This window comes from Hippopotamus amphibius, chromosome 1, assembly GCF_030028045.1.
Source record: "Hippopotamus amphibius kiboko isolate mHipAmp2 chromosome 1, mHipAmp2.hap2, whole genome shotgun sequence".
NCBI lineage: Eukaryota > Metazoa > Chordata > Mammalia > Artiodactyla > Hippopotamidae > Hippopotamus > Hippopotamus amphibius.
In genome coordinates this window covers 74093491-74106618 of record NC_080186.1, presented here as the reverse complement: position 1 = coordinate 74106618, position 13128 = coordinate 74093491, and the positions used below count along the sequence as shown (strand labels likewise).

Here is a 13128-nt window from a genome sequence, read left to right as displayed (position 1 = left end):
CAAGTTATAAGAAAAACATATCTAAAAACAGTTAAGTAATTTCCTAAAATTACAGATCTAGAAATTGTGGCAGTCATGACTCTAAAATCAGTATTCTTTTAACTATACCAACAGATTTCAAACTTTCTGGTTTCAAGACCCCATTATACTTTTAAGAATTATTGAAGAGCCCTAAGATGTTTTATATGAATAAATCTATTGATATTTACCACATCAGAAATTAAAATTGTTTCAAAACTTTCCTTATTAATTTTAAAATTACAGCAAACCCATTACATGTTAATATAATTTTTTATGAAAAACATAACTACAATTTTCCAAAACAAAACAAAAAGAATGCAAGAATGGTACTATTTTAAATTCTTTAATTAAAAATTAAAATAAATTAAATTTAATGTCTGGCCTAACAGAAAACAGTTGGGTTTTTTTAACTGGTTCTGCATTCCATCAGGTTTAAATGTTGTTTGGGTTTGAAGTATATGAAGAAAATCCAGATTCAGATGGCATGCAGTTGAAAAAAAAAGAGGAGTATTTCAATAGCCTTTTCAAATAATCGCAGGTATTCTTTGATACTACATCAAAACTTAGTAAGTGGTCATTTCTTAAAGGTTTGTTGCCATGTGAAATCTAAAACCATATCAATAAATTTTTTGTACTGTGGTACACTGAAATTCACTGGCTTCTCTTGCACTTTGAATGGATCTTTTACTGATGCATGATTTTGTAACATCAGGCATTGATCAGTCTAGAAAATACTGCTGACTGAATTATGCAGATCTTCCAAATGCCAACATATTTCACTATACAAAAATTTTTTAATTAATTGTATCTAGTAATATCACCAATCTGACCAGAACAGTCTTTAAATACTAGGAAGCTGTCAAGCTTACAGTGATAGAGACAAGTTTTCCAAATTCTAAGTTTCATTTCAAAGCTTGAATTTTTTCATTAGCAACAAATACTGTCAATTGTTTTCCTTGAGGTCACAGGTTCACTTCATCCAATTTCCAGAAAATATATGCCAAATGACCAAATTGGAATAACCATAGTTTGTGTGTAAGCTGTTCTTTCAAATAAAAATGGTATTCCATGACAAAAGCAGCTAGTCTGGCTTACAACTCCACTGCACAAATGTTTCCTTATTTTCTCTTCAGCATGCAGCAGAAAAGTCTTATGCATCTACGTTATGTCACAAAGAATATAAAAAATATATACTCAAGATTAAGACTTCAAAAATTAACAATTTCTACAGCTTCATCAAAGACATTGTGAAATTGGCTAATTTTTTTCCTACTTCAAGTACAATGACTACTAGCAGCTTGGTGCCTTGATTCATGCTAATGTTCCAACAATTTTACCCACCACTGCTTTGTACCATCAGTGAAAATGTCAGCACAGTGAAAAAGGCAAACAATGACTCTGTATTATTATAAAAATAGTTTTGACTTCATGCGCCCCCTAACTAGGGAGCAAAGCAGGAAATTACAAGTACTAGAACCAACACAACTCCAGCTTCTACAGACATCTTCAAGTCTCATCCAAGCAAGCAATAAAAAGGGAGAATTTCTGTGTTCTCTCTCGTGGATGGTACTATACTACCAAAATTCACACACACATTACTTTCAATCTATCATCCACTCCCAACCAGCTCTACCTTCTCATTATTTCCAGCTACCCCCACTTACTGTAATAGCATGTTAAATCAACCCATGCCCATCCAAGTTTCTTTTCTGTTCCTACAATTCTATAGCCAGAATTTTAAAATCAAGATCATGTTACCTGGCTGCTCAAAACCCTCAAATTGCTTCCTATGCTGCACAAAGTAAAAGCTAAAATCCTTAACAGTGGTCTACAAAAGTTCTACATGCTTACACCTCCGTCTCAAAATCTCCCATCTCCTACCACTCTCTGCCTTGTTCTAGACACACTGGCCTTCTTCCTATTCCTTGAACATGGTACCTTTGTGTCTGCCTAAAACTTTCTGCTAGAAAACTGCTCCCTAATTTTCTTCAGGTAACTGCACAAATTTTTCTCATCACTGATGTCTTCCCAGACTTTAACCTCAATGAAATAATTACTACCTCCCCTCCCCTATACTCCGAGCACTCTCTCTATCCTCCTCACCCTGCTTTATTCTGCTCTCTAATATTTATTAGATTGTTTACTATTTATCTTCCCCCATTAGAATGTAAGCTCCCTGAGAGCGAGGATGACTTTGTTCATTTTGTTCACTGCTCTAACTCCAGCATCTAAAACACTGTCTGTCACATATCAGGAGCTCAGTATGTATCTATTAAGTGAAGGAATGAATGAACAAAAAAAGGGAGGGAAAAAACTATAAAGCACCATAAGAATAGTGTTAAAATCTGTTTTTACTCCCCAAAAAGCATTTTACCCCAGGATAATGCAGGTCTCCACATGATTCTCTACGAAAGCCAACCAACACACAAGAGGATATGCAACACAGCACAGGTGGTTTTACAGAATTCAGCACAGTGCTGATTAAGAGACAATAAATTAACACACCTGACAGATATCTATAGCCAAGAATCCAAATGCACTGAACTGAGTTCAGTAACTGAGTTACACCAATAGTAGACTAAAGACTTACAGGAGAGTCAAATAAGCCTAACCTTTTTGCAGGCTGATGGGCAGTATAAGTTCAAATATCAGATAAAACCTCAATTGAATGAAGTCTTATCTAAACCTCAAAAACTAGAATGTCCTCTGCTGAAAGGTACATCACAGCAAAAGTGAGAGCAAAATATTGATATAAATGGATATTACTATGATATGAGTCTTCAGTGCTAAAATATTTTCAAGCAAAGTCTCCCATTTAAGAATATAATGCCCCAAGAGATAAGTATTATTATCTCTACTTATTTCAGCAGTTAAATAAATAGCATAATTACATAAAGACCAGTATGTAGAGAAGCATGGTCTCAAACTCAGATCTGATTCCACATATGGAAAAAGCCTTCTAGTTTTGCAGATAATCTTTGGGATACCAACAAGACTAGCAGGCTTAAGAACAGATGAAATGCAACCACACAATTAAACCTCACATATCCTGGTAACTAACACCATTCGTAATCTTTAAATAGTTAGAAAGGAGACCTTTTCCCTTTTTCCTACCCTCATTTGACATGCTTCTGTCTTGCTCTAAAACTGATCTTCCATCTCTCCCCCAGTGAAATAAATGGTATATGAAGAGGAATATACTGTTTGCCCAGCACACATCCAATTTTTGAGAATCTACACTCATTTTCTAGAACACAAAGCATCCTGACAACTACCTTATACTCTTCATTTAGATTTCTATGACTTAAGGATGCCATTAACTTGGGGCAGACATATTCAATTCTCCAAAAAGTCCTCCAGAATTCTCCTCCCTCATTGCCGATGCCCAGGACACAACATCATCAGTAACTGCTCATTTTTGCTTCCTTTTTTGCCAAAGTCGGAAGGTCAGACTTCCTACTTCTATTGTGGTTCAATGAAGGTAGCTCTCCAGAGGTAGCTCTGCAGATGTGTTCGTATCACAATTTTAAGTAGTAGTTCACATTCTATAGTGCTAATGATCATGGCATCAGGAAACAGTCATTTAACCCCAGGACAGTCCTATTCTGTTGGAGATGCACATGCAGGAAAAGGTGAAAGAAGAAAGGTCCTATTCATACAGTCATGAAGATCAACTCAATCAACTCCACAGATTAGCAGACTGACAGATTTCACAGCAAATCACCCTCATACCCAGTGATAGTGCAGAAAACGTTAATGGATTATCCTGAGCCTCCAGAAACTACATTTTTTCCTAAGGGAAAATGAGGCATACCTTCCAAAAACAAAATTCAGAAAAGACTACAAAACACAAGGAGAACAGAGATAGAAAACTACCAGTGTTCTTTTAAAAATGTGCCTCTTGACTAAAATTGTTCACCTGAGAGTTCAAGATTTTTTCTGCCATGCAAAGTTTACCTTTATAGTCACCTCTTCTCAAACAGATGTGCATTATTCTCTTGTATCACCCATCATGAATGTTAGTGACAAAAACAAAGCAGAAAAAATGATAACAAAAGAAAGATCAAGGGACTTCCCTAGTGGTGCAGTGGTTAAGAATCTGCCTGCCAATTCAGGGGACACGGGTTTGAGCCCTGGTCTGGGAAGATCCCACATGCCGCGGAGCAACTAAGCCCAAGCACCACAACTACTGAGCCCGTGTGCCACAACTACTGAAAAGCCCTCGTGTCTAGAAGCCCATGCTCCGCAACAAGAGAAACCACCACACTGAGAATCCGGCGCACAGCAACAACAACCCAACACAGCCAATAAATAAAATAAATATATAAATTTATTTTTTAAAAAAGATCAATTTATATAGAATAAGCCAAAATAAACATATTGTATAGGCACCAAATGATTTTCCTATTGCCTCCATTCTCAAATGTACATTTTTAAGCTTTCTGAATGTAAGATGTTTTAAAATCTCTGTCTGAAGAAATCAGCCACCAGACACAAGTTAACCACTTCTTTAACACTTCACTGAGTCGCCTGCACTGGCAGGAATATTCTCAAACTGAATTTTATCTTAAATTTGAAATCTCTAATCACTATGTAAAATAGTTTCAAGAAGATTACACTACAATTCAGTAAAAATGAACATTAACTGGGTACAGAGAAGATGGCTTGTCACATGCCCAGCAATGTAGTTAAAGGTAGGAGGAACTGCCAAATCTCTCAGAAAAGATCAGAAATTTTTCACATCTAGGAAAGGCTGGTTTGAGCAATTCATATATCAAGGACTTTCATCACTCTGGTACCTAAAAGCTTCTGACTAATGTCCAAGATAAGGTGCTTAACTTCCAAGGATATTTAACTCAGTTAAGGGGGAAAAAATATACAAGTTTAGCAAACAGGAAATACAGTAAAAACCAAGAAAATCTATAAACTTCATAAGCATTCTCAATTCTAAAGGGGAAGAAGTAAAAATCATTAGCACCAACTATAAAAAAAAAATAGCATAGGACTTCCTAGGTGGCACAGTGGTTAAGAATTCGCCTGCCAATGCAGGGGACATGAGTTCGAGCCCTGCCCTGGGAAGATTCCACATGCCGCGGAGCAACTAAGCCTGTACGCCACAACTATTGAGCCTGTGCTCTAGAGCCCGTGAGCCACAACTATTGAGCCCATGTGCCGCAACTATTGAAGCCCACGTGCCTAGAGCCTGTGCTCCACAACAAGAGAAGCCACTACAATGAGGAGCCTGCACACCACTATGAAAAGCAGCCCCTGCTCGCATCAACTAGAGGAAGCCCATGTGCAGCAATGAAGACCCAATGAAGCCAATAAATAAAATAAATAAATTTATTTATTTTTTAAAAAAATAGCATATTACCATGATGCTTTGTTTAACTACCAATGGCAAAAAAGGATTCAAAATATCTTTACACTCAATGTGAAAAAAAGCTTAGACTAAAACTTTAATCCTATACTTAAAAAAAAAAAGGTATATAACTAAAGATATACTAATGATATAAGGTTTGATCAATTTTTGTATGTTTAGTGTATCTTTTTTCCCCATCCAAAAAAACTGTTATTAAATATACCATGAGTCAAAATCATTGGCATATTTGAACACAGTATATACATGATATTATGGCTGTTACTGTATTTAACTTGTATTTCAAGAGGTATGTTTGGATCCAAATGCAATATTCCTCAAAATTGATGGTTTAGAAAAAGCAATTCAAACTCAACTAATATTTTTCCACAAAAGAAAAAGCTCTACCCTTGCTCCTACTCAATTTGACAATAATTTGTAAATACACATACATACACACCAAAAAAAGTTTTTCAATTCAGAGGTTACTGCAAACTGAAACAGCTAATGAGTAGCAAGCTAAATAGTGACCAAATTAGGATTCAACAAGCATTCCAGGTAGGTAGAATAAAGGATCAAGACTAACAAGATAAAAGTTAATAAATGTAAAGTCCTGTTTTGAGGTTAAAAAAAAAATAGGCACAAGAAGGGACAGAACGGAATGACAGCCACTAACTTGAGAATAAACGATATTAAAAAATCCACATACTCGAAAAGTGAACGCTCCTGCACTGTTGGTGGGAACGTAAATTGATACAGCCACTATGGAAAACAGTATGGAGGTTCCTTGCAAAACTAAAAATTGAGTTACCATATGACCCAGCAATCCCACTACTGGGCATATACCCAGAGAACACCATAATTCAAAAAGACACATGCACTCCAATGTTCATTGCAACACTATTTACAATAGCCAGGACATGGAAGCAACCTAAATGTCCATCAACAGATGAATGGATAAAAAAGATGTGGTACATATGCACAATGGAATATTACTCAGCTGTAAAAAGGAATGAAACTGGGACATTTGTAGAGACATGGATGGACCTAGAGACTGTCATACAGAATGAAGTGAGTCGGAAAGAGAAAAGCAAATATCGTATGTTAACACATATATGCAGAATATAGAAAAATGGTACAAATCAACCAGTTTGCAAAGCAGAAACAGAGACACAGATGTAGAGAACAAGCATATGGACACCAAGTGGGGAAAGTGGGGAGGGTTGGGGGGGAATGAATTGGGAGATTGTATCTCAATAAAAGTTGTTAAAAAAATAAAATCTAAAAAAAATAAAGGTTAAATAACGTGTCCAAGAACACATTAAAAAAAACAATCCACATACTCTTGCACTATATTATTTAATGTGTGCTCTTTAGCAATATACACTACTAAATGTGTATTGCTTAGAGCAATACATATAGTCTCTTTGTCTTTGCTTATGAGGCTACTATAGCTTCAACACTAAGGCTAGTTCTGGGCACCATCCTCAAAGGAATTAACAAAGCAGAGTTTCACTAAAAGAAGATGACTAAGATTTTCATTTACTTTTTTAATACACTTTTATAGTATTTACTATGTTTCAGGGACCATTCTTAGCACTTTATAAAGCATGTCATATGAAAAATAGATACAGAAGTTAGGAATGTTTAACTTGAAGATAAGGAGAACATGATAGCTCTTGCTTGTCAGATAACTAAAGGGCTATCATGTGGAAAAGGCAGCCCATTTATCTGTGCCATTACATAAAAAAGAAATCTAACAAACAACAGTGAGAGATTCGGGCTCTACTCTGAGAGCTGTTCAATGGCATTATCTCTCTACAAGTACTAAATGAGAAAATATATATTTAAAGAACTCTGCCATAAATTGTCACATACACATTATTAAAATTGACTTATTTGCAAAATAGTACATCCTGATCAACAAAAATATTTACAAAGAAGTTGATCATGCACTTTGGAGTCCTCGCTGTTAGTTCAGTTCTCAGCTTTGGAACTTATACTAAGTATGTGACTTTGGCAAAGTTTCCTTGTGTTTCCTCTGTGTTTAAAATTTCCTTTAAAAAAAAGGATAAAACTATCTGCTTTGCAGGATTTTTGTGAGAATTAAGTGTGATAATGTACATAGACATAGCATAGCGCTGACATATTTAATAAACTATCTATGACGGTCATCATCATTGTATCATGCAAGGAACATCTAGTGAATGTAAAACTATGTCATATGATCGTATGGCTCTGCTATGCACCTGTATGAGTGTATGATTCTGCTATGTACTTATCATGCTATAACAATCCAAATGTAACACTTAGCTTGTTTTTGTTGGGTGACTCAAAATGCATTCATCTTTTATAATTAGACAGGAAAAGTAATCTAAAAAGACTAAATAAAGTATCCAGGTTAATAAAACTTCATGAGTAAAAGTAATGTTGGGCTTCCCTGGTGGCGGCAGTGGTTAAGAATCCGCCTGCCAATGCAGGGGACACAGGTTCAAGCCCTGGTCTGGGAAGATCCCACATGCCACAGAGCTTCTAAGCCCATGTGCCACAACTACTGAGCCTCTGCTCTAGAGCCCACGAGCCACAACTATTGAGCTCACGTGCCACAGCTACTGAAGGCCGCAAGCCTAGATCCCAGGTCCCCAACAAGAGAAGCCACTGCAATAAGAAGCCTGCGCACTGCAACAAAGAGTAGCCCCCCCTCCTCAACTAGAGAAAGCAACAAAGACCCAATGCAGCCAACAAATAAATAAATAAATTTATAAAATAAATTTATAAAATAAATAAATAAAAGTAATGTAATATAGCAGGGAAATTATGCAGCTACAGGGGAAAAGGAGTTTAAAGAAGTAGCACATAAAATAGAAGCTACTCTTCCTAGGAGTCTTCACTGCAGGAGATAAGAATGTACACTCCAGGGAAAAGAATTATACTTTCCACAGGTATGTGAACCATTCCTTACATTCATCAAAAATATCAACAATGTCACTGTTGGTGGGAATGCAAACTGGTGCAGCCATTAAGGAGAACAGTATGGAGGTTCCTTAAAAAAACTAAAAACAGAGTTACCATATGATGTAGCAATCCCACTCCTGGGCATATATCCTGAAACCATGAGAACTCTACTTCAAAAAGATACATGCACCCCAATGTTCACAGCACGATTTACAATAACCAAGACATGGAAGTAATTTAAATGTCTATGGATAGATGAATGGATAAATAAGATGTGGTATATACAGACAATGGAATATTAGCCATAAAAAGAATGAAATAATGCCATTTACAGCAATATGGATTGACCCAGATTATCAGACTGAATGAAGTTAAGTCAGAGAAAGACAAATATGATATCACTTACATGTGGAATGTAAAAAAATGATACAAATGAACTTATTTACAAAACAGAAACGGACTCACAGACACAAAAAACAAATTTATGATTACCAAAGGGAAAGGGGGAGGAAATAATTTGGGAATTTGGGATTACAGATACACACGACTACATATAAAATAAACAACAAGGACCTACTGTATAGCACAGGGAACTATACTCAATATTTAGTAATAACCTATAATGGAAAAGAACCCCAAAAAACATCTAAAATACATGTATATAAAAAGCGGAATCACTTTGCTATACACCTGAAACATTCTAAGTCAACTATACGTCAATAAAAAAAATCAACAATGCAAAAGGAAGATAGGTACAATGCAAGCATTTAGTATATCAGAATGATTTAAAAAGAGAATTTCAGTGGGCTAAGGAAGAATTTAAGGGTATTTAGGATTCTAATTATTTTGAACAGAATTTGTACTTTAACAAACCAGCTCCTAAATGCTAGATGACAAATATGCAAGCCCAATAATCCTGCAATTCAGTACCTTCTGTGACCAACCAAGAAAATCAGTTCTAACATACTATACTATCATACTCTGTCAGTCATAGTCACCTCTCTTTTCTTTCAAAGGGAATCAACTCTCAAAAACAAAGTTTTATCTGTTTTCAGGTACATTGCAACGTACTGGAACTCTATATTTTAAAGGCAATGCCATAAAATAAACCATATATATATAGCTACTATGAAGACCAAATCTGAAAAATGTCCTAGTAACTAAATAACCCAAAGCGACAACAGATCTCCCACTAAAAACTGTTTACCAAAGAGTTAGAATACAATTACCATCAACAAACAATATTATGTTGTTGCAACAATAGTAAAGTAATTAAATAAATTAAAGGTAGGAATGAAAATGGGTGCAGCTTTTAAGAACATTTTGGGGGATTTGTTTTTGATACATGAGAGATATTCTTACAATACTATAAATTCAGAATACAAATGTAGTTGTTAGAGAATTACACAACCAATAGAAATCTTACTTTTTTTTTAATCTCAATTTTTGCCCTAATTGCAGATAAGAAGCCTATAGTTCAGTGGAATTAAGGGAGCTTATTCTACAGGTAAGTATTTCATTAATGCTACACTATTTTGAGCACAGAGTTGAGCGTGTTCTAACTGAATGTATACAATACTCATGTTCAATTAAAAGCCGAGCTATTAACAGTATCTGCCAGCTAGCCAGTTTAAAATGGCCTATCAAATGTTGAAAAATATCAGTGTTTACATTAGTTTTCGTTAATAAAGTTACTGTGGCTTAAATGCCAACTCAATCGCATTATGTTTCTAGAAGAAACAGAAAAAAATTCAGCTAACAAGTTAAAGCAAAAAGTAGAAATACAGGCTCTGAATAACAAATGCACTATATGTTGTCATGTAGGCTATGATGAAGTTACTAAGAAAATCATACTATTTTTAGTCACAGATCATCAAGATAAAACATTACTATTAGCAATTATCTATCTAAAATAAGCAAAAAACTCTAAGCTCTACCTGAAAAAAATCTTAGCCACTCAGAAGTCACTTTACATGCTCTAGGTATCAAATGTCCACAAATTTGTACTGTGGCTTTCAGAAATCAAAGCATTTGCAAAGTGTAAACACTTTGTACCTAACTAAGCTTCCTAAAAGTAGAAGAAGAAAAAAAGAAAAGAAAGAAACTGATAACCTGATGGCAGGTAGAAATCACAACCAGTTGCAGTCAGGTTAGGATTTATACCTGGGCAATGAAGGGAGGTGGACAATTTATACGTTCAAAATTCAAGATGGGGGGGGAAGTGTAGAAAAAGAAAAAATATAGTTCAACAAACAAAGGATGATGACCAGGTTGGATCTAAAAGGCAATCTAAAATTTCTTATGGTCAAGAATCAACACACTGAAGCCCAGTCTCAAAGATAAACAAAACAGCTTCTAACAGTTTGAAGTAGGCAAGGAAGAAACATTCCTTTGCACCCACAAGAACCAATCCCCAGACCACTGGCATGCTTACATGACTTATGGGCATTTGGCTCGGAATGATGGGCAAAAGAGAGGAAAGAAGGGTCTGTTACAGAGAAGCCTAGGATTTCAGAGGCCTGGGGAGGCACAACCTAGGCTCTAGGAAGGAGAGGTGGACAGGGGCGAGCACTCCTCACCGTGATTATCTTTCTGCCCGATATTGTGCGTGCGGATGAGAGAGGACAGTCTCCTCACATCCCCCTTGAAGACGCACTCGTGCACCGGGTAGTGTGCAGGGCAACTGCCTCCACCTGCGACGACAGCGATGGGGTTGGTGCCCGCTAAAAGAGCCGCGGACTGGGAGGTGGTCGTCACGGAGGAATTGTGCAGCGGCAGGGCCGGGGCGCCGGGGGGATTGGAAGAGGCCGGAGCTGTCTTCAGCTGTAGCCGGTGGTGATGGTTACTGAAGATCTTATGACAGGCTCTACCGCCCTTGCCGCTGCCGCCTGTGCCAATCCTGCCTCCGGTAAAGGTGCCGCCGAGGGCAGCCGCCGCTTCTTCATCCCCGGGCTCCAGCAGGTCCCCCTCTTCTTTGCTGGGTTTGTGGTCCCTCCGCAATGAGCGTATCTTCTCCCCGGTCATCGCCGCCAGGGGCAGACAGGGGATCCAGGAGGCTCACCGCTGGCGACGAAGCTGGCGCTGCGGCGGCACAAGGCGATTAGAGCGGTGGCCAGGATACTCCAGCGCAGCATGAACTCCCAGAGCGCCCCCGAGCCCGGGACACACGCATCTCCCGGAGGAAGAAGAGCCGACTCTCGCCTAGGCACGAAGGGACGCGCGCTCGCTGGGGGGAGCTAGAGCTCAGGTGCCCACGACGCCAGGATTCCCGTTTCCACCGCCACCGCCGCCGCCACTGCCTCACACCGAAAAACAGGGCACGGCCATCTTCCCCTGGCTTCTCTCGCGAGAACTCCCCTGGGAGGGAGGAGGAAGGAAACACCGCGATAAGTGGAGCTGCCTACTCCCTCCCTCGCTCTTTCTATTCCCAGAGTTGCCCAACGCCGGCTCTTCCCAGAGAGCCGGTTTCCGCCGCAAGCTGGACTCTTTGAACTAAAGGATCGAGATCCAGCCTCCTGATGGCTGCGCTTCTTGCTTGCCGTCTGAAACCTTAGCCTGCGTGTGCGATATTCGATGCAAGCTACAAACAGTGACTTCAGCCCTGCAACCTCTGGGCCTCCCGGAGAGGAGTGCTAACTGACGCCAAGGCACACAGGATATGATGTCACTGAAATGCACAGGACACTCATTCAGTAAACTCGCCAAGCATCTACTTCGTGCCATACACTGTGCTAGTAGATTTTTAAAGCACCACGCCCGACTCCAAGGTGCTCGTTAGAGGAGAAAAGATAGTCAAGCAATGGAGTACAAAATATAACTGCGAATGAAGTGGATGCGGAGTGCTGGATTGCACGGGGGGAAAGGGGGTGGGAGAGAGGCAAATTTTGGTGTTGGAGTGTCCGAAAAGCCACCACAAAAGTTTAGGGACTGACCTTGGAAAACAGGTTATTCAGCAGCCTGGGAGAGGGGAGGTCACTCAAATATTTGTTGGATGAATGAATTTCGGGCAGGCGTGTCAGAGTTAAAGCATGGGAAGTGGACCCTGAAGCATAGCAAACAATAATTGTGTAACTGGAATATCACTGGATTAGTTCATGGCCAGCCTCGACCGAGCGTCAGATTCTAAAGAACAGAAATCTGACCTTGACAAAATAACTAAAGCTATTGGGAACCGGAGGGGAAAGGAGTTAGCAACGTCCTCAAGATCTTAACCTCTCCAAGGTCCCGTTTACTCTGCCAGCTGCTTCTCTCAAAACGCTTCTTTTGTAAACCAATTTTATCACTACCTCCATAACACCCCACCCCCACCACCCCGCCAAAAAAATAACTCCTGTGGGAATTGTCCTATTTTCATCCTTCCCTGCCACTCGGGTTTCACCTCCCATCTTCTTTCAAACCTCTTCAAAGCAATGTCATTCTTCCCTTCTTCGTTTTATTTCTTGTGTGTGGGGGTGGGGCGAGGGGGGTGCCGAATGGGGGAGTTCCAAATCTGTTCAAGCATTGCGCTGGCAGTCTGCCCTGGGAGTCAAAGAGCCCTCCTACTCAGAAAGCAAGACAGACTGAACACCTGTATACAAAAACATTTTCTTCTTCCACAGTAGCCAGTATTTATGAAGCAGATGGTAGGCTTGGCACTTTATATGCTATTTCCTTGTGATAAGTATTGTTTTCAATCTTCATTTGACAGTTGGAAAAACTTCCCAATGTATCAAAGGAGGGATATAGCACAGTCAAGTCTAACTCCAGGGCTAGAGAAATAGGAAGGGGCCAGATCATGTAGGATTGTATGTCAT

General features: G+C 38.8%; 1 protein-coding gene across 4 annotated transcripts in view; it reads right to left on the bottom strand.

The window, feature by feature from the left end:
* The window catches only part of ANKRD13C (ankyrin repeat domain 13C), a 73785-nt gene extending 61835 nt beyond the window's left edge, over positions 1–11950 (bottom strand). For all 4 annotated transcript variants that reach the window (XM_057716397.1, XM_057716423.1, XM_057716417.1 and 1 more), the window contains exon 1: positions 10915–11950. In XM_057716397.1, coding sequence (XP_057572380.1) covers positions 10915–11359 — 445 coding nt within the window. In that variant the 5' untranslated portion in view covers positions 11360–11950. The remainder of the gene's footprint in view (positions 1–10914) is intronic.
* Positions 11951–13128: the final 1178 nt, after the last annotated feature.